Source organism: Anomalospiza imberbis, unplaced genomic scaffold, assembly GCF_031753505.1.
Source record: "Anomalospiza imberbis isolate Cuckoo-Finch-1a 21T00152 unplaced genomic scaffold, ASM3175350v1 scaffold_46, whole genome shotgun sequence".
NCBI classification, from domain to species: Eukaryota; Metazoa; Chordata; class Aves; order Passeriformes; family Viduidae; genus Anomalospiza; species Anomalospiza imberbis.
The window spans coordinates 845,380-869,833 of NW_027100070.1; the positions used below are offsets into that span (position 1 = coordinate 845,380).

The following is a 24,454-nucleotide window of genomic DNA, read 5'->3' on the forward strand; positions in this document are numbered from 1 at the left end:
CAATAAAGTAAAAACCAGACCTTTATTGGAAGTTTCCAGGTGTCCCAGTGGGGATGGGGCAAACCCAGCCCCTGATTTCAACAATTCATTAAGGTTGATTAATTAGGATATTTAACAGGAACATCCAATAGGAGATTCAGTTGCCCCAGTTACACACCCATGGCTCAACCCATTGGAGTATGTCTAAGGACTTCTTTGCCCCAGTTTTTGTTATCACTGCGCACATTCAAAAAACAAATGTTCTTCTTCTAGGTCCTCTTCCGGGTAATAAGACTATTCAGAAACTCAGGACTGTGTTTAGAAGGTCAGCTTATTGTTCTAAAATCTAAGAAAAAGATTAGGAAATGTACTAAATTAAGGATCGCAGTTATAGAAGCATATAATAGAACCTTAATATAGCTAATTAAGTGTTTAATAGAGTAAAGTAAGGATTATAGTTTTATAAGTATATAATAGTAATTTACAGACCTACAAATATATTAAAAATGTATAAAAGGAAAAAATCGTTTTGTCTCATCCTTCTCCAAGCAGGAAATTGAAAACACTCTCAGGAAAGCTCCTGAGCTTTACAGCAATCCCAGGTTTACCTTCTTTGGGAAGTGTCCTCCAGAGCTGTGCCCAGGCTGCTCTGGAGCAGGGAGCAGCCCTGCCCCACCCAGCAGCTCTCAGCAGCAGCACCTGCCCTGCTCAGGGTGGCTCCTTCCCCCCACAGGTTCTCTCCAGCACTGGGAGCAGCTCCCCGGGCCGGCTGAGAGCTGTTCCTGGCAGGCAGCAGAGTCCCTGGCCCAGCACAGCGCCCTGGGCTGCAGGACCCTGCTCTGCAGGACAGCCCTGGGCACCCCTGGCTGCTCTGCACAAGAGATGATCAGAGAATGTACTCACAGGGTCTGTGGGCATTGGGATGTTCCAGCTGTAGGAGATCACTCCAGGACCTGCAGCTGCATTGTCCTGCAGCCAGAGGTTCCTGTGCCAAGGGCTGCCAGGGATTCTGCCCCAGGCACTTCTCAGCACCTTCCCAGCCCTGACTGATGGAAGCTCTCTGTGCCTCTGTGCTGTGCCCGGGCTGGCTGCAGGCAGTGCCCCAGCCCTGCTGGGCTGGGAGAAGAGCTGCTCATCCAGAGAAATGTGCTTTTGAAGCTCTCCTTGGTTACCAGGATCACCCTCTGGGCCAGGAGCCCGGCCCAGCTCAGCAGCACAGACACAGCACAAGGACTTTAATGACCCTCTGGGGCTTTGTGCTCAGGCCCTGAACATCAGGCCCTGAGAGGGAGCTGCAGAAACCTCTCCAGAACTCCAAGTCAGAATCCAACTCCAAAGTTTCTTTGACTTTTAATGGGTCCCACTGAGGGACACGACTGAGAAAGTGTCCCCAGGCCCCAGCCAGAGCAGAGAACTGGAGGCACTGATGACAGGTGGGGACAAGGAGAAGCCAAGTCTTGGTGCCCTGGGGCACAGCAGGCTCTGTGCCACCAAGGGCTGTCAGGAGACACCTTGTCCTGAGGCACTGGGGCCTCCTGGCACAGCCCCAGCCAGGCTGGGCACTGTCACCCCCTTGTCCTGCCCTCACATCCCCCCCTAGCCCACATCCCAGTGGCCTCAAGGATCTGCTGGAAGGAGTCCCTGGGGAGCCTTGCTCAGGAATGGCCCTGGGGGCTCCTTCATGCTCCCAGGGACTGCAGGTTTTTCAAAGCACTTTGGCTTTGGCTTTTGCCTTGGAGTCTCTGAGAGCTTTGTGCAGTCATGGCCTCCAATTATCTGCTGTAATTAGTCCCTGGAGAGGCTTTGTCAGGAACAGCACTCAGTGGGGCTCATTAATGCTTCAAGGTACTTCAGTTCTTTTAAGGTACTTGGTGTTTCCCTTTTGATCCAGACTCTGTGAGAAAGATTGTGCAGTCACAGCCTGAAATTATCTGCTTTAATTAGCCCCCTGAGTGCTTTGTACTGACACTCAGTGGGGCTCATTGGTGCTTTGAGATAGGCAAGGAGTTTAAGGTACTTTGGATTGTCCTTTTCACTCTGAGTCTCTGAGAAGTTTTTGTGCCATCCTGTCCTCCAATTCTCTCCTCCAAGGAGTCCATGAGGAGCCTGCGTTGGGGATGGACCTCAGTGGCACCCATTAATGGATCGAGAAACTTTGGGGTTTCTTCTCTGACTTTGACTCCTGGACAGGTTTGTGCAATCTCCTCTGAGGCCCTGAGGTTCCAGGGCTCAGCTCCAAATGCACCACGGTTCTCATTAGGATCAAGCAAGTCCTGAGAAGCCATGGCTGTGCGTTGATTTCCCTCTGCTCTAATATAGTCCATTAAGAAGTTTTCCTTTTAGGTTATGGAGAAATATTTCAAAGAGCTTATAAGAAATAAGTATTCCTATTTTAAAGAGTGTCTTTATTACTGTTCTTTTTAGAGAAGAGCTGATTGCAGCATTCTGTGATTGATATTGATGTAGGGCCACTCCTAAGGAGGTCTGGCCAGGTCAGAGAAGTTTCACCTTGAGGTCTGACCCAGTGTTGACAACCTTACCCCACATTCCCCAACCCCATGTGAGAAACAATTTCCACATTCAATAATTTAAAGGGTTTTATTAAGACCTTATCAAAATACAACAGACGAGTGAATAAAGTAAAGAATACAGCACCAGGAGCAAAGGATTCAATCACCATGTGCTCATCTACAAAATGGATGTTCTGTCTTTTATACCTCCAGCCCCTCCCAAAGTCTTGTCAATCCGCTCCTCCTTCGCTGTCCAGTGGTGGAGATCACTTTATTACAGCTTGATTGGAGCTCAGGCGCTGCCATAGCAACAAGCCGACCCTCCCAAATGCCCTGACTACTGAGGGCATCCCACGATAACAATGCAAGGGGGAAGGGAAAGAGAACTATCCACCTACACAACTTCTCTTAACATCTACTCAATATTCACCCCTTAATTGGGAGAGTCAACCATAGGATTACTCATCTATAACAAACCCCCCTTTTCTTTTTCTATATGTCATTATGCTTGAACAATTAAGTAAGAAATTTTTTTATTGAAAGAGTCATACTAGCATCTGTTGATGTGGGCAAGGACAGTGGGAACAGGAGAAAAATCTCAGGTTTTCCTTAGACACACTTATTTGGAATGGACAAAAGGGCCTAACAGAGGTCCAGTGTGGCTTTGACTCCCATCTATCATGCCTATGTGGTTGCTACCCATAGTCAGTGTACCTTAGGGATCCAGAGGCCAGCTCGGTCTCGCCCTCCAGTCCCTGTTGTATTCAAAGACAGTTGGGGAATGACAGTGGTCCGATATGGCCTTTTGTCCCTACCTTACCATGCCTACGGGGTTGCTACCCACAGCAGGGCTATGCCATCTTCTTGGAAGTGAACAAAGGGGTCTTGCCCTCCTTCCTTTTTCTTACTTTCTTAAAGAAGCTGTCCCATTACCTTTTACAGTCCCTTGTGTACTTCTCCTCAACAGGTGCTGGTAATTCTCACCCATTAAAACAGGAAGACAGTTCACAAACTGGTTGGTGGAAGCTTGACTTTGGGCGTCTTGGTGTTTTTCTGGTTGTCTTTCAGTCTCTGCCTGAGATTCAGTCTCGTTTCACCTGGTCTGGATGTTATATGTAGTGCATTCTTTGTGTTTTTCCTGCTGGGCCTTTAACTCTGTTGGCATGAGTCCATCTGTGGGCATGAGTCCATCCCCACTCTGCAGTTCACACGGCCGATTCGGTGGTGAGCAGTTCCTGAACGGGACCTTCCCACTGAGGAGTTAAAGGCTGATCTCTCCATGACTTGATCATCACCCAATCCCCCGGATTAATGCTATGGACTCTGAAATCCAGGGTGGCTGTTTGAGGAATTGCCCCTTTATGTCTTAGCCCTTCTAAGGTTTCTGCTATAGACATAACGTATTTCTTGGTATTGGCTTCCCCTTCCTCATAGGTGGCAACCCTCTGGGGTGAGGTCAAAGAAGGTAACCCAAATATCATTTCATAGGGTGACACCCCCAGATCTGACTTGGGATGAGTTGTAAGTCATAATACGGACAAAGGGAGACATTTCATCCATGACATTTGGGTTTCAATCATCAGCTTATCTAGAGCCCTTTTAAGAGTTTGATTCATCCTCTCAGTGTGACCAGAACTCTGTGGATGCCATGGACTGTGTAATTCCCATTTGCTCCCAGGGTTTGCACAACTTTTTGCAATATTTTAGAGGTGAAATGAGCTCCTTGGTGTCACGATCCGCTTGTGCGGGGTGTCGTGATGGTTCTTTTCACTGATCCCAAAAGTGCAAAAAGGCAAACAACAAGGGACTATCAGTTAATCACAACAAATGCACCTTTATTAGGGGCCAAAGCAGTAAATGCGATAGTGGGGATCAGAAAGGAGATAAAAGGATAAAGAGAGAGAGAGAAAAGAGGGGGATGGGAATAGCTACCAACACAGGCGAGATCCTCAGTGGTCCGGACGATGGGGATCCTTCTGGTCGTGTCGGGGAAGTCTTCGAAGTTCTGGTCAACTCAGGGGTCCAGTTATAGTCCACGGAGGAAAAAAGAGGGGAATGTGCAGGACAATGAGAGTCTATTGTAATTGCTGCAGGGGAACAAGTGAGTCCACTGAAACCACCAAAGCAGGACAAACACAATGAAGAATAAGTCCATTGGAATTACTGAAGAAGAACAGGTCATGTCATTAGTGGTTTCCGCACTCCCTGTGGTAGGGGTCTCAGTCTCAGTCCTTGGGAGGAGGGTTTTTGATCTCCGTCGGTCTGTCACAGTGGTAATGGGGCAGATGAGAGGTCTTCAGTGAGAGACCACTAGGGTCACCCCAAAAGTTCATTCAGCTTCAGGAGGAGAGTGGGCAAATATGCAATAAGCCGTTCCTTGCTGGGTTCATGCCAGGTCCTTGCCGATTCCTTGCCAAGTTTTTGCCAACTCCTTGCCAAGTCCTTGCCAGGCCTTGTTCGGAACAGCTAACGTAACGGTGCAGCAACTGCACCCACACTGCTGCTCTCTCCAAGCCAGTACTGCAGGGGGGAAGGGGTTTCTCCTCGTGGCAATCGGTAGGCAAATGTGGGGGCTTCAGATGGCCTCTTACACTTGGTCTGAATCAATCCTGTTCACCATCCCATATCGGGGAATGATTGATTCTAGAAGTGTTTTACTCACAACATTGGCATTGGCTTTAACCGTGGGTACCGCCTCTACCCAGTGAGTCAGGTCACCTACTATCACTAGTAAAAACTTCCACCGTTGTACCTGGGGAAGCTCAGTAAAGTCTACTTGGATGTTTTGAAAGGGTTGTAAGGCTAGTTCTCGCTCTCCCCTGGTGTTTTCCTCATGACCTTCTCATTTACTTGTTGGCATATCCCACACCTTTCAATTACCTGCTTAGCTATCCCAAAAATTCCTATGCAGGCCCAGTCCCTCAGAAATTGATCACTTAGCGCTTGTGTACCCCAGTGTGTTGTTCCATGTATGCCTTCGAGCATTTTCCTGCCAAGGGGTTTATTCAACATTTGCCTCCCATCTGCTAATCTCCACTTCCCTTTGTTATCTTTCTTGGCTCCTGTTTTGAGGAATTCTTTCTCTTCTGTCTCACTGAATATGCAGACTTCTTCCATTTCTCTCATAGGGGTTAATGCTGTCATTAGTTTTCCTGTCCCTGATTCGGCTGAATTCTTAGCATCTAAATCTGCTAAATGGTTCCCTCGTGCTTCTTGAGTCACTCCTTTTTTATGTCCTTTAACATATACTGCTGCCACTTCTTCTGGCAATTGTAAGGTTTCTAACACTTCTAAAAGAATTTTTTAGTTCCTTTCCCCTTGAATTTAATAGCCCACTCTCTTCCCAAATTTTTCCAAAGGAATGCACTACTCCAAAAGCATATTTTGAGTCTGTAAATATTGTTTCTCTTTTCTGTGTTCATATTTCCAGAGCTCACTTTAGGGCATACAACTCACATGCTTGGGCTGACCAGTTGGAAGGTAACTTTCCTTTTTCTAGGGCCACTAACTCTTCATCTATTATAGCCCACCCCAATACCCTGTGCCCTGGATTACCCGTGAAAATCCATCGATGTACAATCGTTTTCCACCTTGGAGTGGTTGATCTGTTAGGTCCTCTCTTACTTTAGTTTGATAGTTTATAACTTCTAGGCAATTATATATTAATTCTGGTCCTCTCTTACTTTAGTTTGATAGTTTATAACTTCTAGGCAATTATATATTAATTCCTCACCTGGTTTTCCATCTAAAACTGGGCAGGGTTGAGTTGGTTACTCACATCTAGCTCTAAACCATTATCTATTAAGATGGCTTCATATTTTAGTACTTGGGAATCAGTGAGCCATTTCTCAGCCTTTTAGCTGAGGATACTCCTTACTGAGTGTGGGGTATATATTTTCAGTTTCCCCCCAAAGGTTACTTTTTTGCTTTCTTCTACGAGTGGGGCGCTCGCTGCCACCGCCTGAATGCAGGTTGGCCACCCCCAGCTGACAGGGTCTTGCAGTTTTGATAAATAGGCCACTGGTTTCCTGGATCCTCCGTGGTCCTGGGCTAACACTCCATGTGCTGCCCCTTTTTCTATATCCACAAACAGATAGAAGGGTTTGTCTAAGGCAGGAAGACTCGGTGCTGCTGCACTGACTAATTTTGGCTTTAAAGCTTCAAATTTGCTTGTCGTCTTCTTCCCACCTAATCTCTTCTTCTACTAACATTTCAAACAAGAACCTGAAGGCCTGAGTGTATCCTTCAATCCATAGCCTGCAATATCCCAACAGGCCTAAAAACCTTCTGACTTCTCTCTCAGTTTTTGCCTGTGGGAGTGAGGCTATCCTTGCAATTGTCTCAGGGTTCAGCCGCCAGCTCCCTTGACAAATCACATGTCCCAGGCATTTTACTTCCCTCTCTGCAAACTGGAGTTTCCCTTTTGATCCTCAAAGTCCTTGGTCCCCCAGAAAATTTAATAATGCTATGGTGGATTCTCAAACTTCATTTTCTTCCCGTCCTGAGAGAAACAAATCATCTCCATACTGGATGAGCTTTATCTCAGGTTTGATGGAGAAGAGTTTTAGTACTTCTCCCAAGCCTTGACCAAATAGGTTTGGGGATTTGGAAAACCCTTGTGGTAACCTGGTCCACCAAAGCTGTTGCTTTCTCCCTGAACTGGGGTCCTCCCATTCAAAGGCAAATATATCCCTGCTTTCTTCTGCCAGTGGATATGCCCCAAAAGCATCTTTTAGGTCTATCACACTAAACCACTGCTGTGCTGGGGGGATATTACTCAGTAGTGTACAGGGCTTAGGCACAACTGGGTACCGATTCACTGTTCTTTGGTTTGCTTCTCTTAAATCTTGGACAAGCCTGTAAGTCCCATCTGACTTCTTTACTGGTAATATGGGTGTATTTTGGGGGACATACATGGCTCTAAAGTCCCCTCCTCAAGTAGGTCCTGGATCCCTGGCTGCAGTCCTTGTCTCCCTTCAAGGGAGAGTGGGTATTGTCATACCTGAACTGGATGGTTCTCATCAACTATTTTTATTACTATAGGTTTCATGTTCAATTTACCTCGATTTTTCAGTTTTGTCCACACCACCTCATGAATTTTGTCCTCATTCTCTTCCGTTAATTTTAATACCTTAACCACCATTTTTCCTTCCTCTGGGAGTACTCCAATGTCTAACTGCACCTGTAAATCCCACCCTAATAGATTGCACCCTGCTTCTGGAACTAATAGGACATCCCCTGTTGAGGATTTTTTGCAGGACAATGGACACATTCAGCAGATGCACAGTCCAGCCTTCTGGTAACAAAGGAATCAGTTCAAGAAACGGGGTCAGTGAATCCTTGACGACAGGAAAAGAAGAAGAAGTCAGAGGAGTCGGCAAAGTTGTCAGCAAAATAAAAAAGAGAACTCAGGGTGGGCCAGACAACCAAAGCAAGACGCGTCAAGAATCGGGTGATCCAATCGGCATTTAATTTTAGACACATAAACAGCTAGGATTAACCAATCATGTATTAGCTAGAGACTCGTGCACAGCAGAACTTATTATAAATACAGGCCTCTGTACAATAAAATTGGTTTCACTTGATCATATTGATCATGGCGAGATGTCCCATTTGTGATTCTCTGCACCGCAATTCCTATCTCAGACCCCAGGTCTAATGATGCATGGCGATGCATAGCATCCCTTAGACACTCTAGAAACTCAGATGGAGTCTCGGAAGGCCCCTGCTTAACAGAATTTAGGACAGACCAATTTTTGGTCTTTGGGATAGCTCTCTCCACTCCCAGTGCTATCCAATCTTGATAATCTGCTAATTTCTGTAACTCTGCCAATATATTTGGATCCCATTTAGGGTCCCTTGGAGAGGGAAAAATTCTCTTACATCCAATCACCAGCTTTTACAGTTATCCTCTGCCAAAGCCCCTTCTCAGGATCAGCTGCTTTTCTGTTTCAGTGAAAGTATCCAGTAATAACTGGGTGTCTCTCCAATCTGGGTTGTGTTGTTTGATAACATATCGTAAATGCTTCGCAAAAAGTATCAGGTTGCTGTGGTAATTTTAGCAATCCTTTCCCATGCCTCTAGATCAGGGGTGGAGAATGGTACTTTAACCATCAGTCTCTCTCCTTCCGGTCCCACTGCCTCTCGCAGAGCGGCCTGTAACACTGCTTGTCTCCTGGTTCTGGACTAAACCGGACTGCCAGGAGGGGAGTGGGTTTGAGCGGATGTCCCTTCCAAGCCTAAGTCCTATTTTTTTGGAAAGTCCACCTCATCCTCATCCTCATCCTCCCGTCTCCTAGGAGGCAATTTCAGCAAATCTATTGTATCTTGTTCTTGAGCTGCAGCACGGTAGACCTTATCTGATTTGGTACATGGCTGTCCTATGCTGCATGCTGAGCAACATTGCTTAATTTGCCCTCTATTTCCTTTGTTTTCCTTCTCAAGGGCTAATGCCAGTGGGTCTGAGGGAGCGCTGAGCCCACAGCCCGTCTCCCATTCCATATGATTTCACAAGGGGAGAAACATACCAGCAGAAGAGACCTCATCCTATTTCCTTCATGTCTTAAAAACAGCATTAACTGCAACAAGGTATTACAATCTAAAGTTCCTGCCGGTGGCCACTTGGCTCAGTCTTCCAGCCTGTATAATGGCCACTCCGCATGCAGCATTGGATTAAATCTTTCTTGTTCTCCAATCCCACCTTACTGGTGACTTCTTTCCAGTGGGTTCAGATACATCCCAAAGGGCTAGCTCGGGGAACTTCTTTGCTCTGGTGAGTTCCCATTATCTCCTTCTCCTTCTCATTTCCACCCAAAACTCTCTTCACAAAGCCTCACAGTCCTTTCCCAATTCTCCTCCCACATGCAACCCCAGGTTACAGGTACCAGATGTGATTTTCCACACACAAGCTTTAAAATCTGAGGTTCAATATCGGCTTGATTAGGAAACCTCTGTCCACACTCAGAGCATGTGCCCCGCCGCCTGCGGAACAGCAGTACCAACGCCTTTCACAAACTCCGCACTGCAATAGTGCCCATGGAAGGTGCCAGTCTCTCAAGGTGCCCAAGGCTCCCAAGAACTGCCCGCAAAGGCAGGCTATTCCACTTACTCCTTCGTGAATTTCTAAATTCTCCACAGCAGCCTGCTTCCCATCTAGAGAAACTACATTACCAGCTTGTCGCTGCTGAGGTGGTTGCAATACAAAGTAGAGGCATTAAGCAGTCTTAGATGGCAACTCTTTATTATCGAAGATGGTTGACTTTTTATACACTTCTAATTGTTTATACTTCTTCTACTTTAACTATTGGCTACAGTAAATTAACATAACACTATGAGAGAAAAGTAACAGTGACTTTAATTGACTTTTAAAAAATGCTTTGTTTAGTTACAAAGTTTCCTCTTTTATCTTTCTTCAATTCCTCTCTTCTCTTCGTCTCCTCAATAACAACCTTAAAAAAACTCCTTATCAGCTTCTTACTTCTCAACTTCTTTGCACTTCTTTAGCTAACAGACCCGCAGTTAGCACCTTCCACACCAGCTGAGGTCCAGTAAAGCCCCTCTAAATAAACCCATTCATCCCCTTTATCTGTCCAGTGATTTACTGGATTCAGAAATTCCCAGGGGGTCAAGCCCGAACCACTAAGGCAGTGGAATCCTCTCAGTTCATCTAGCCATGGCCCTGGCTGTGTAAGGCATGCTACGTGGACATGAGACAGCCGGTCCTGTCCCGCTGGGTCCCAGCAGTGCCTCACAGCACTTCTGCATCCACGTCAGGATGCTGGCAAAGAGAGGTCCTGGAAGCTGAGGCAGCTGATTTTAAGCTTGTGCAGGGGCCTACAGGACAAGGCCAACGGTGTTCCCTCAGGATATAGCAGTCCTGAGGGGTCTCCCTCATTCAAACAAATCGGCAGACAAATGCATTGTCCGCCAAAAGCCCTTTCATTGACCTGGCAGGAGGGCAGGGGTCTGCACCCACTGAAATGTTTCTCTGCCACATATAAATTTCAGTGGGTTGATGTAGGAGTTGTATCAAAAACACCATCCATCTTTACACTGCTGAGGTGATTCCATAGGCAGGCGGTTAGAAATACATTGTGTCAGATTCCCATACTTGAAGCTGATGTCCAGGCCCTGGCCAGGAGCGGTCTCCATGCCCCAAAGCAGCACAAAGTCTTCCTCAGGGCTTCCCTGCACAGGGCTGATTCCACACTTGCCCTTAGTTCTTCTGGTAGACTGTGTCTAAAGCTTTTTGTCAGGTCACTCTCCTGTCAAGTTAGGCCTGCCAGGTTTTTGTTATGCTAACTGGTGCTAAGTACTTAGGTATGTCTGTGCTAATTACTTGTTTACTCATGTGAATGGCTTGTGCTCACTTATGTCAAACCAAGGCCTTGTTCCATCCCCAAAGGTGCCTGAGGCCACCCGCTCCTTGTGGCACCAGTTGCTTTCCTGTGGAATGTTCTACCCAGCCAGGGTAAAGAGGGAGCTGCAGAAAGAGCTTGCCAGGCTGCTCTCCATCCTTTCCCAGCACTCCTGGTGAAGTGGAGAAGTCCGAGCTGAGCGCAAAGGTGCAAATGGAACAGCCGTGCACAGGAAGGCTCGGTGGGAAGGATGATCCAGGATCCATAGGCCTGGCAGCCTGAGCGTGCTCCAGGGGAAGGCCTTGGAGCAGATCCTCCTGAGTGCCATCCCACGGCACCTGCAGGGAACCAGGGCGTCTGCTGGAGGGTGGGAAAGCTCTGCGGAGGGACGGGGACAGCTGGGGCTCCTGGCGGGGTGTTGAGGGCTTCTGTGCGGGAGTTTGGGGGGCTTGGTGCTGGTGGGGTGTTGGAGAAGGAGTTGTCTGGAAGGTGAGAGGACTAGGCTGGAATTTGAGTCAGTTTGAAGGCAGCATCTGTGCTTTGGCACAGCTTTGGTTACGGAGGCCAGAAGGAATATCTGTGACTTTTCCTCTTCATGGTCCTGATTCTCCTGCAGGGAACAAGAGGGGAGAGCTGTACTTTACTGGCCACTCAGATCTCTGTACCAGGGGGAGGATTAGCCCTTTTGCCATCTACTCAATTCTTTCAGCTACTTTTCTACCACTGAGTGGACTTTGATTTCTTGAGAGCTTTTATTCCTTAAGCGAATTAGGATATTATCATCCCTACTTAGAAAACCAAAGAATGGCCCTTGTTTTTTTCCTTTTTTTGTGTAGTGTTATGTTTTGTAAAGTGACCCTCAGTGGATGAGGTTAAGGCAAATGAGTTGCTGCTTTGAGATTGGAAGCAAAATTCCAAATCTTCACCTCCTCAGGCCATCCCAATTAATTTGGGAAGTTTGCAACTTTCTGGAACTACTTGAGTCGAGCAATGGGAATTAAAGCTTTCCTGAATTGAGGATTCTTACTTGCGAGACTCTTCTGTGCCTTCGCCGCTAAGGTGTTTTTGTGCTGTAAGAAATTACTTCAATGAGAAAATAATTTCAGCATGGAGTAAGAGCTTCTGACAGAGACCAAGTGTTGCCAGCAGTTGCTCCAGGTGCTCCTGCCAACAGCCCCTGCAGGCAGGAGCGCAGCCCCCAGTGCATGTGGGCTTTGGCTCCCTCTGGCACAGAAGCCCCCCATGGGCACAGGTCTCTGGGGCAGGAGACGGGCGCTGGTGCTGCCAGGGCTCGGGGGGTGGCAGGTCTGCTTGGACAGGGACCCTGCCACACCTGCTGATGTCAGCGCTCTCTGGGCCCCAGGGGTCAGAGCAGCATTCCTGCCATGGCCCACACGTTCCTTGTCTGTGCCACAGCCGCGGGTTTAGGATGGCCACCAGCCGGGACATGTCCCAAGGAGGCCGTGCCAGCTTCTGTGAAGGCCCCGTGCCCTTCCCAGCGCAGCTGCGTTGGCAGCCCTGGGGGCTCCTTCTGCTGCCCTGAGTCTGCAGAGCAGGGCAGCGTTTGCTGATGGTTTGAGCCGTTCCTAAAGATCCTGTCGGGCTGTCTTAGACACTTGGGGTGAGGGATTCCTTCCAACCTGAGCCACTTTGGGTGGGCTGGGGGCAGCCCTAGGGCAGGGGGCAGTGTGTGCAGGGGCCCTTTGTGACACGGGGCAGCACGGTCACCGTGGCATGGAACGGGACAGCGTGTCCAAGGGCCCTTTGTGACACGGGGTGACATAGGAGCTGGCGGTGACAAGACCACGCCACAGTGCTCGGAGCACGCGACGGGACAGGACGGGACAGAGCGGTGCCATGAGGAGCCCCCGCACAGTGCACTCGTTCGTGTCTGACCCGGAGCTTTTCTGAGGCATTATTCCTGCAGCTGATCTCGAGGCCTGACCACAGGACTTGGTGACCCATGGCCTTCCCGAGGCTTCTCTCCTGCAGGTGTCCTCGAGGGCAGACCCTGGGACTTGGTGCCCTGGAGGCATCTCCCATCCCTGCCACCGGTGCCCTCGAGGCCAGACCATAATCCTCGACAGGAGTCTCCTGTCCTTGTGGCAGGAGCCCTCGAGACCAGAGTGCAGGACTTGCTGTCCTGTCGCCTTCCTGAGGCTTCTCTCTTGAAGGTGCCTTCCAGGCATGACTGCAGGCCTTGCTGACTCGGAGCTTTTCCGAGGCATCTCTCCTGCAAGTAGCCACAAATCCAGTCACTGACATGGAGCAGAAACCCCCGAGAGTGCCCAAGCTGGCCTGGGTGGAGGAGAGGAAGAAGGCCCTGGAGCTGGCCCTGCACAGGAGACTGAAGAGGTGGTGCAGTTCAAGGCTCAGCAGGAGAGTGAGTGGCAGAGCTGGGCTGCTGGGCTGGTGGCTGCAGCCAGCTTGGCCACATCCCATCCCATGGCATCCCATGGCATCCCATGGCATCCCATCCAATCCCAGCCCATCCCAGTCCATCCCCTGGGCACTTGCCCATGGACAGGACTAAAGAGGGCCAGGGCAGACACCCCACAGTGCCCGTGCTCCATGCCCTGGGGCATCCCAGGGCTGTCCCTGCCTGGGGAGCGCAGGGCTGGGCTGTGTTCTCCGGCCTCTCCCACAGCCCCTCAGCTCAGGCTGCGCTCACTCTTTGCCAGGTGCAGCCGTACAGCGCACACAAGAGCAGGAACACACCCGTGGCCTCTTCCACAGAACAGCGCAGGTACCTGCCGCAATCCCCAGCTGGGCTGGGCCTGCTGTCACCGCTCAGCCGAGCACCACGCTTGGAGCATCCCTGGCTTCCTGCCTTTCTCCTACAGCTGGTTTTCAAATTCATCAAAAGGATTCGGGAGGAAGAGACCAGCACCATGGGCACAGGGCTCAGAGCATATTCGCACATCTTCAAAACCAAGACCTGTGCTGCCCTGCTGGATATGCTCGTAGAGGAGGGGTTTTGCAATCCAAAGCAAGTAAGCAGCCTGTGGCCATGGTTTGATCCTCCCAGGAATTGCTTGGCCTCCTAAGCCATGCCTACTGGTCACTGGAAGCCTTTGAGGCCATGGCAGTGTGGTGGGAAGGGAAGCACTTCTCTGGGGAAGCTGGGGACATTCCTCCCTCTGGCAGCTTTCCAAGTCTCCCCTGCCTTCTCCAGGTGCCTGCCATGGTGAGGTACATCCACCAGTGGCTCATGGCCAGTCAGTTTGCTGAGCTCAGGCTGAACAGGGCCCTGCTGGATCTCACCGAAGAACAGCCTGCTGATATAGTAATGTGTCCTGGTTTCAGGCAAATTTGGGAGAAAACCTTCAGAAGGAGCCCCCAGAAAGCAAACCCCCACAGCCCCACCCCCACCTGGTTCAGGAAGAATTTCCTCAGAGAGTAGTGGAAACAACCTGTTTATTGAGCAGGCAAAGCACTCCCCAGCACAAAAAAATGAACAACACCAGATGACAAAAAGTCTTTCACCACACTGAAGAGGTGACAAATTCAGAAAGTCTCTGCTGGGAGTGGTTGCCCAGTTCTCGGTCTCCGGCACTGGGGATGGCTGCTGCAGGTCACAAAATGCTGGCTCTTGGTGTTTCTTGGTGTTTCCCAGGTCCCAGTCCTGAGCAGGTTGGGAAGGTATTCAGGAAAGGGAAAGGAAAAAAAACAGTCCAGGGAAGAAATTGGATTGCCTAGCTAAACTAACTAATAAGCAAAAGCAAGGGCAAAAGCAAAAAGCAGGAGCAAGAGCAAAGCGAAAGCAAGCAAGCCAGCAAGCAAGCAAGAGAGCCAGCAAGCCCTAGCCTCTCTCCTAGACACAAACTGTGAGGGAAGGTGAGCTGGCTGATAACAAGACAAAACAAACCTTCACTTTTCGGAGCCAGTCCCGAAAGCACAGAACATAACATCAAGCATAAACAGAACACACAATTGGGGATGCAAGCACCATAATGTCACCCTAGGACATTCCACCCCTTATCTCCGAATCGTCAACATAACTACCAAACGTCATGTAAAAACTTCATCAAGTAAAAACTTCCATCTTTCACTTACTCAGACACATTTCCTTCCATCTCACTTGCTCAAACCTTTGACACACATTTCCTTCTATATCTCTTGCTCAAACCTTCAGCATTCACACATTTCCATCTGTCTCAGGTCTGTCTGGTTTAATGTAAAGACAGTGGCAGTAACATCCAGCAAACGTGATATTTGCATATGAGGCTCGCCCCACAATCAGATCTCCCTGAGGTACACATCCTGTTGTTCCATATTTCTGCATTATTCACCATGTACAACCTGGTCCCTGAGCAAAGACAGTGCCACCAATGGGTTTGTCTGTACTCGCGGCAGAATTGATCCACACTGTCTTCCCTAACAAACCTCTGATATGTGCCACTGGGACTTTATCTTCGTCTACTATATTCAGGGACTCAGACTGGGCAGGACCTGCTCCATTGGTGGAACCTCGGGTGGTAACTAACCAGGTGGCCTTTGCTAAATGCTGCTCCCAGTTCTTGAAAGATCCCCCACCCAATGCTTTCAAGGTGGTTTTTAACAGTCCATTGTACCTCTCCACTTTGCCGGCAGCTGGTGCATGGTAGGGGATATGGTGCGCCCACTCAGTGCCATGTTCCCAAGCCCAGGTGTTGATAAGGCTGTTCTTGAAATGAGTCCCATTGTCTGACTCAATCCTATCAGGGGTACCATGCCTGCACAGGATTTATTTTCAAGGCCCAGGATGGTGCTCCGGGCAGTGGCGTGAGGCACAGGGGAAGTCTCCAACCATCCCGTGGTGGCTTCTACCATTGTGAGCACGTAGCGCTTGCCTTGGCGTGTCTGGGGCAGTGTGATGTAGTCAATCTGCCAGGCCCCCCCATACCTGTACTTGGACCACCGCCCACCATACCACAGGGGCTTCACTCGCTTGGCCTGCTTGATCTCAGCACACATCTCACAGTCATTGATAACCTGAGAAATACTGTCCATGGTTAAATCCACCCCTCAGTCTCGTGCCCACTTGTGGGTGGCATCTCTGCCCTGATGGCCTGAGGCATCATGGGCCCATTGAGCTAGGAACAACTCCCCCTTATGTTGCCAATCCAAGTCTATCTTTGACACCTCTATCACTGCAGCCTGACCTACCTGCTCCTTGTTTCGGTGTTCCTCATTAGCCCGACTCTTGGGGACATGGGCATCTACATGACAGACTTTCACACACACATTTTCTACCCAAGAGGCAATGTCTTTTCACTCATCAGTAGCCCAGACTCGTTTTCCTCTACGCTGCCAGTTGGCCTTTTTCCACCTTTCCAGCCAGCCCCACAGAGCATTGGCTACCATCCAAGAATCCATATAAAGGTCGAGCTTTGGTCACTTCTCTCTCTCAGCAATGTCCAGGGTCAGCTGAAAAGCCTTGACTTCAGCAAGTTGACTTGATCCACCTTCTCCTTCAGTAGCTTGTGCTACGTGTTGTGTGGGGCTCCATACGGCTGCTTTCCACTTCCAGTTCATCCCTACGATTCCACAGGAACTGTCAGTGAAAACAGCGTATCGAGTTTCCTCTGCTGGTAGTTGGTTGCATGGTGCACCTTCTTTAGCCCTTGTCACTTGTTCCTGCTGCTCTCCGTCAGTGAGACCAAAGTTCTCACCAGCAGCCAGTTTGTAATTATCTCCAAAATCCCAGGGCGATTCAAGTTTCCAATCCGGGTGTGCTGCATGATGAGAGTAATCCATTTGCTCCATGTGGCAGCAGTGTCATGGAGGGTAGTGGGAACCTTTCCTTTAAACATCCACCCCAGTGCTGTCAGTCAGGGTGCCAGGAGGAGTTGTGCTTCTGTGGCACCCTGTTACCTTCAGGGATCCCCCTTAAATACCTTTTCCCTTACATCAGCCTGTTGCATATTCATAGCCGCTTATGCATATCCATAAACTAGTTTACATTTTCCAGGAGCTATTTTACATGGCCCCTCTTTGGGTCTGCCTTTTCAGAGCATGCGTGTTCCTTGGCTGGGGTTTGGCTCCTTCTCTTTATCCCTTCCAGTTCGGGCCTTGGTCCGCACTGCCTTCAGACGGTGAGTGCTGATGGTTGGCAGATCTGTACAGGTGTGCTCATCCTGTGTTCATTGGATGTTATCCCATCCAAGCAGGCATTTTAACACAAGCATACTTCCATCAGCTATTGCACTACTGTGTCTAAGCCTAATTAACAACAAAATTTAAAACTATATATTTGGAACAAAGTTACTTTAACATCACATATATAAAATCCATTTTAATATTTGCGAAAAGCCAATATTATAATATATATCTAGAACACTTCTCTCCTGCAAGTAAGGGCTGACACAGCTCGGCTTCTTCAACCTGGGCAAGAGACTTAGACTTGACCCAACTGTGGCCTTCCAGTACCTGAGGGCAAGCTACAAGAAAGATGGACAGGGACTTTGTATGAGGGCAGGCAAGGACAGGACAAGAGAGAATGGATCCAGGTGGAAAGAGAGTCGGTTTAGGTAAGGAATTCAGAAAAAAGTCTCTCCTGGAACAGGTTGACCAGAGAAGGTGTGGCTGTCCCGTCCCTGACAGTGTTCAAGGCCAGGCTGCATGGAGCTCTAGACAAGCCGGGCTAGTGCAAGGGGTCCCAAGCCACAGCAGGGGGGTTGCAGCCGTGTGATTTTTCAGATCCTTTCCAAACCAAACCATGCCACGACTCCACGATTCTGGGATACTTCCCCTCCTCATCCTCTGGCAGAAAAAGGATCTTGGCCCCAAGTTCCACATTGCAGACCATGTCTTTTGGCAGCCTGCAACTGTCTCAACAGAGGATGAAAAGAGATGACATTACTGATACGATTTCCCTTTTCTACTCGAAAATTAAATGCTCCACTCCTGTCCACTCTTGCAAAAGTGTCTGAAGAAGCAATTCTTCCCCATGAAATGCTTCGTCTCAGCCAAAGAAGAAAGAAGCCACAGGCCAACACGCTTCTTTATTGCTACATTGTTTGATTTGGTTACTTCTCGAATAGGAATTACTTTGGGGTTTTATTTGTTAGTTTCTCTCTTTCGTTCCGCGGGGCGCGCGGCGGCTCCTCCGTTGGGTTCGCGGAGGCAACGGAAGAACGTTCGCGAGCTCCGGCGGTTCCGCAGCAGCAGCAGCAGCAGCAGCAGCAGCAGCAGCAGCAGCAGCAGCAGCAGCAGCAGCAGCAGCAGCAGCAGCGCTTCTCTCGATCGGTTTTCCGCTCGACTTTCCACTCGCTCCCCATCCCCTTCTCCCTCTCACACTCACTCTATTCCCGTCCCGTCCCGTCCGTGTTCTGCCTCTCCCAGCCCGGCTCATGCCGCGTCCCGCAAGGCGCCGCTCGGCGGGGCCGCCCCGTGCCCGCCCCTGCCCGTCCCGCCGCGGAGCCGCCTCGGCCGGGCTCTCTCCGTACTGGCTGTGGCACTTCTGGAAGTGCCTCTTGCTCTGGTGCTGGCGGAGCAGCGCGGTCTTTTGGCTCCGCCTGGCGCGGGCTCTGGGCTGGCCCCGGCTGGGGCCCCGGCCCCGAACCAAGCCCCTCCCGCGGTTCCGCCCGCAGCCGCCCCGCTGCCGCCCCGCGCCCGCCCCGGCCCCGACAGCGTCGCCAGCAGCTTCCCCGCTCCGAGCTCCGCCGCTGCTCGGCTCGGCCGCCGGCCCCGAGCCGCCGCAGCCCGGGGCGGCTCGGCAAGCAGCAGCGCGCCGGGCGGTCGGGTTCCCGGGGCAGAAGAGCGGGAGCGCGGTGCCGCCCGCACGGGCGGAGAAGCCTCCCCTGGAGCAGCTCTACCGGGAGGGCCCGCTGCTGGGGAGCGGCGGCTGCGGCAGCGTTTACTCCGGGACCCGGCTCGCCGACGGCGCCCCGGTAAGAGACGGGGCCGGAGCGGAGGGGGCGGCGGGCGGCGAGCGGCGGGCGGGGAGCTCAGCCCGGCGCTCGCCTTGGCTTGCAGGTGGCCATCAAGCGAGTGCGCCGGGATCGCATCTCGGAGTGGGCGCGGCTGGTGAGTGAGCGGGGCCAGCGGGAGAAGCCGGCGGGGCATGCCGGGCGGGGCTAGGGCGAGGCCCGGCAGGGTGGCAGCCGGAACGCTGCGAGGGGAGCGAGCGGGGAGTGAGCGGGGGCCGCGCAGCGTCCCGGGCCGGGCAATGGCCAGCGGCGCTGGGGCCGGGCAGGGGGTGCCCAAGGCGCGGCGCAGCATCGGCCCCGCTGAGGGCATCGCGGTCCCCCCGCAGCACAACGGCGCCCTTGTGCCCATGGAGGTGGCACTGCTGTGGATGGTGTCGTGCCCTGGCTTCCGCGGCGTCGTGCGGCTCCTGGACTGGTTCGAGCTGCCCGACGGCTTCGCGCTGGTCATGGAGCGTCCGCAGCGCTGTCAGGACCTCTGGGACTTCCTGGCCGAGCAGGGGTTCCTGACGGAGCCCGTGGCGCGGGGGCTGTTCCGCCAGGTGCTGGAGGCCGTGCGGCACTGCACCAGCCGCGGCATCCTGCACCGCGACATCAAGGCCGAGAACGTCCTCGTCGACCTGGCCACGGGCGAGGCCAAGCTCATCGACTTCGGCTGCGGCACGATCCTCCAGGACACGTTCTACACCCGGATGTCAGGTGAGCCCAAAGCCGGGGCCCAGCCGGGCAGCGGAGGTTCCCCCCTTTGCTGGCAGAGGGGGAAGAGGGAGGCAGGGAGGGAGGGGGAATCCTTCTTCAGCCGGCTGCAGCCAAGTTGCTTTTCGGCGGGGCAGGGGCTGGTTGTTGTGGGACAGGAGCTGGCTGGGAGGGAGGGAGGGACGGAGCAGCATGGGCCTGATGAGCTGTGCCCGTGTCCCATAGGAACGCGGGAGTACTGCCCACCGGAGTGGATCCTCTTTGGCTGCTACCATGGCCAGCCAGCCACCATCTGGTCCCTGGGCATCCTGCTCTATGACCTGGTCTGCGGGGACCTTCCTTTCCATACAGACAAGGACATCGTCCGGGGCCAGCTCTTCTTCCCGCCCCGGGTGTCTCAAGGTGGGGATGCGCCTTCAAGGCTCGGGAGGAAGAGCGGGGTTGGGAGGGGACAGCTGGCACAGAAGCGTCCCGCTCCAGCAGCTAGTGAGGAGGTTGATCTCCTGGGTTAGCTGGAGGAGGTGGCACGTGTGCCTCTGTGCTGCTCTCCTCCGGAAGGGAGGATCGATGGGAAGCTTTTGGCTGCAGCTCCGAGCACTCCTAGTGTGGCCTGGGCACCGTGGAATGTGGGAGAGCACGGACAGGAGCCTTGTCCCGCTGAGTGGCGGTTTGTGGTTTGTCTCTGCAGAGTGCCAGCACCTCATCAGGTGGTGTTTATCCATGGAACCCACAGACAGGCCATCACTGGAAGACCTTTTTGAGCATTCTTGGCTGCAGGAGCCCTGCCTGGCCCAGGAGACAGCAGAGATCCATCCCTCTGCTCAGTAGGATCCAGGAGCCCAGCAAGTACCCGCTGCACACGTCTCGTGGCACTCCAAGAAAACCCCGGAGCGTTTCCCTGTGGCCGCGGCCCGGAGGAGAGAGCGCAGCCAAGGAGATGCTTCCGCTGGTCCCCAGCGAGTTGTGGAGGGAGCGTCTCAGTGCTCCCCGTCCCATTGGAGAAGTGGTGGCAGTGCAGTGAAGGTGCCACGGACTGGAACAGGGGAAACATCCCCCTGCAGCTCAATGGCATCGAGATGAGCCCGCAAGCCGAGGCACAGCTGGCGTGTTCTTCTGGAGCACCACATGGAGCTGGGAACACCATCCTCGAGCTGGCCGCTGGCGGGGCAAAGCCGAGTGGCTTTGGCTGCGGCCCCTTCCTGGAGGACACGCTCTGCGCTCCGATGAAATCAAGATGAGTCCCCAGCCGGTGCAGGGGCGGGGGGATGCTCGTGCTTCCAGGCATGGCAGAGCTTGGGCTGGCCACGCGCTGCAGGTTCCCCGCTCGGCGGCACTGGGAATATTAATTTTTCCCCCGGCCGCCAAGCTGCTTTTTGGTGGGACAGGGGACGGGTGTTGTGGAAGGGGAGCCGTCTCCTGGCCTTGCTGACAGCTTCTGCCAGCCAGCCTGGCATGGGCTGGGGCGGGGGCAGCCAGCCTGACAAAGCATCCATCCATGTGGATGGGGGCAGCAGAGGGGGACGGGTTCTGAAGCCGTGCCCCAGCTGATCTGCTTTGCAGGCCCTTGAGGAAGGGGTGCGTTTAAGGGCGGGAAAGGTGGGGTTTTTTCCCACCCATGGACAGGTTTAATTCTCACATGGAGTGGTCAGAACCTCCTCAGGCCCGTGAAACGGTGACAGGCTTTGTAGCTTCTTCTTGTTTCCAGGTCTTGTTTATAATTGATTTCATGCAATTGTTCTTTGTTTTCCCAGGAAGATTACACCTGCTGCCCGGACCGGACGGGGAAGCGCCTGCACCGTCCCTGGAGCACCTCCAGTGCCAGCGCTACCCCAGGGGCCACGGTCTGCGGGGACATCCCCTTCAAGAAGGACGAGGACCTCGTGCGGAATCGGCTCCTCTCCTGGCAGCAGGTCTCCAGAGGTGGGCACCCGGCTCCACAGCTGGGCTGGCAGAAGGGCTTCGGGCAGAGGGCAGCGGGCACACGGGCATCCTGCCCTTACAGCTGCTGAGGAGGCTGCTGTGCTGTGCTTAAGCAGAGGAGGTGGAACGTGGCCTGCCACGCTGCCCTTCTCCCCGAACAGAGAATGGCTCGGGAGGTTTGGGCTCTGAGCACAGCCAGCAGCCTGGCCCAGGCCCAGGCCACGGTGGGACAGGGGGACAGGAGCCTTCTGTGACTGACCGTGGCTCTCTGGTTTCTCTCCGCAGGCTGCCAGCACCTCATGCCATGGAAACGGCTCCGCTCGGCCTGCCAGTCTGGGAGGGCTGGAGGGCGGCGGGTGCTCATTTGCTGTCAAAAATAAATTGGTTTTTTTTTTTTTGTCATCGTCACGATCACAGCATTTCTTTCATCCTTTTCCAAGGTTTTGGCCTCCCTTCCTCCAGGCTAATCTTTTTGTGTCCTTCCTCAGCCACTTGATGGCATTTGGCAGGGGGGGTTAAGCAATGTGAAAAGTTCAACAACAGCTCCTGTTGCCAACTGCAGCAGCCCCTTCAAGAGCCCTGAGCTACCAGCGAGGTCCACGTCTGCCTTGCAAAAGGGAGTGGTTTGCAGCCATGGGGTTGTCGCCCTGCTGCAAAAGCTGGGAGGAAATAACAAGTGGCAAAATGCCAATTTGGCTCAAGCCCTGCCCAGTTTCTTCATCTTTTCCCTCTGCTCAGTGATAGGCAGGCAGGGCTGGACTCCAGCGAGGTTCAAGCTCTTGGCGCTCCCTGGCATCAAGGGGATCAAGTCAACTCTTGTATGCAGTGACTGCAATAGAGCTCCTGAAGGAAAAAAGGGAATGTCATGAGGTGGGGCCTCCTTCTTGTCCCCTTTGTCTGCCCAGGAGCCCCTTGGAAAGGGAAATGCCCACACGGGTTTATCTGACTCCTTCCCAGCCAGCCTTTCCCTCACTCCCGGGTCTCATTTGCTCCGCAGGCTTCACCAGCTCGCTCAGCTCGGAGGAGCTCTCAGAGGAGAAAACGCTGCCTGGCGTGGGGCTGTCTGATCCCTGTCTCATCTGGATTCCGTTTGCCCCGCTCCCTCCCCCATCCAAGAGACCCAAGGATGCCCCGCAGCCCCACGGTCCTGCAGCAGATGCCAGGCACATTCCCTCCTCCGCTCCTTGGTGGCCCTGGGGAGGCTCCAGAGCCCTCCCTGTGTGTGGGACAGCTGCTGCAGCACCGCTGCGCCTGCGTGCGAGCAGCGCCCGAGGAGCAGCTGCGCAAGTTCTGAGTCTGAAGTGGAATCCTCGGCGCACACAAATGACAACTGGCATCTCAGGGGCTGCCAGGAGAAGCTGAATCCATCTGCTCGCTGCCCTTTCGAGCCATAGCCATGCTGATGCAATTGGAAGAATTGCCCCTGCCCAGGAAGCTCTCAGGTAGAAGAGAGGAGCAAAAGCCACGTGTTTCTGAAACACGAAATGTCAGAATGAGGTTCCTTAACACTAATTTGCTATTTAAGAGGGGATCATTTATTGAGGCCTGAGGCCCAGTGAGGGATAAATCCTAACCTGACGTGGACATGTAATTCTACCAGTGTGTTGTTCATATACAGTCGCTAAATGCCAATTACAATTTACCCATTTCCATAAATCCCACCCCGAGTTCCCAGATTCAGTCCTTGTTTTCTCTATCACTGCACCCTTGAGCCAGATGTGTTCTTCTTCTCTTCCAGCCATCCTTGCTGGGAAAGCAGCCCCTGCATGCCTTTTTCCTGTGCTGGAAGTTCACAGGCACGGTAAAAATGGAATGAACCCTTTGGGTCTCAAGGCCAAGGCTTTGTGTGGCCAGGCAGGGGCAGGCAGGAGGCAGAGCTGTCAGCAAAGGAAGGGGCCAGCGAGGTGGGGCAGCCAGGGGATGACGACAGCCTGCAGGGACAGAGGCCAGGGCAGGGACACCGCAGGACAGCCTGGGCTGCAGAGGGCACAGGGATGTGCAGCAGCTGCAAGGCCCTGACAGAGCCAACCTGTGCAGCCCTTTGGCCATGGCTGCTGGCCCTGGGCCTGAGGCCACGAGGGGACAAGTGACCCTTGCAGCCCTGGGGCCTCATGGCCTCCTTGTCCCCGCTCAGCAGCCTGGCAGGGGCCGCCCCATGGTCCTGCCCTTGGCATGGCACATCCCCACATGGCAGTGCCCATCCCGGGAAGAGCCCTGAGCAAGGAGGGAGGGACAGGATCTGCCTTGCCAGGGGCTGGGGCTCAGCCTTGGCCCTTTGCATTCCTGAAACACATCCAGGTTTGCTCAGCGCCAGAGACACCTTTGCCTTGTTTGTCCCCACCTGTCATCAGTGCCTCCAGGGCTCTGCTCTGCCTGGGGCCTGGGGACACTTTGATATGAATTGTGTCCTTGAGTGGAACCCATTAACAGTTAAAGAAAGTTTGGACTTTGAATCTGACTTTTTAAATTCTTGAGAAGCTCTTTGAGCACACTCTGAGGGACTGGGTCTGATGCAAACAGCACCAAAGCCCCAGAGGTCATTAAAGTCCTGGTGCTGTGTCTGTGCTGCTGAGCTGGGCTGGGCTCCTGGCCCCGAGGCAGCTCCTGGCAAGGGCAGCGCTGCAGAGAGACAGCTCTGGCCAGGAGCAGCTCCTGTGCACAGCCCAGCAGGGCTGGGGCACTGCCAGGGCATCCCAGGGACACGAGCAGGGCACAGACAGAGCTCACAGGGGCTCAGCACTGGCAGGGGCTGTGGGGTGTCCCAGAGGGGGCTGTGTCACAGCAGCACCTCTGTGGCTGTGTCACGGAGGCACAGAGCAGCTGTGATGTCAGAGAGGGGCTGTGTGACTGCACAGAGTGGGTTGTGTGAGGTCACAGACTGGGCTATGACATCACAGAGTGTGTTGTGTGAGGTCATCAAGCAGCTATGGCATGACAGAGGGGACTGTGTGACATCAGAGAGCAGGCTGTGACATCATGGCATGGCTGTATGACATCAAGAGCAGGCAGTGAGGTCAAAGTGTGTGCTGTGACATTACAGAGTGGCAGTATTACATCACAGGGAGGGTTTTGTGACATCACT

At 52.7% G+C, this 24,454-nt stretch overlaps 2 protein-coding genes and 1 long non-coding RNA gene across 3 annotated transcripts in view; 2 read left to right on the forward strand and 1 right to left on the reverse strand.

The window, feature by feature from the left end:
- LOC137466879 (uncharacterized) overlaps nucleotides 1-24,454 on the reverse strand; it is a 285,911-nt gene that overhangs the window by 107,117 nt on the left and 154,340 nt on the right. The window lies entirely within an intron of this gene.
- LOC137466887 (uncharacterized) lies at nucleotides 13,529-14,128 on the forward strand. Its single transcript, XR_010995325.1, has 3 exons — nucleotides 13,529-13,592; nucleotides 13,690-13,839; nucleotides 14,022-14,128. It is a non-coding gene; the product is annotated as an uncharacterized lncRNA (long non-coding RNA).
- On the forward strand, nucleotides 18,181-20,660 carry LOC137466873 (serine/threonine-protein kinase pim-1-like). Its single transcript, XM_068178500.1, is given in 6 exon segments — nucleotides 18,181-18,720; nucleotides 18,806-18,856; nucleotides 19,086-19,455; nucleotides 19,678-19,854; nucleotides 20,141-20,265; nucleotides 20,267-20,660. Coding segments are annotated over 6 exon segments (1,470 nt in total). The 3' UTR covers nucleotides 20,474-20,660.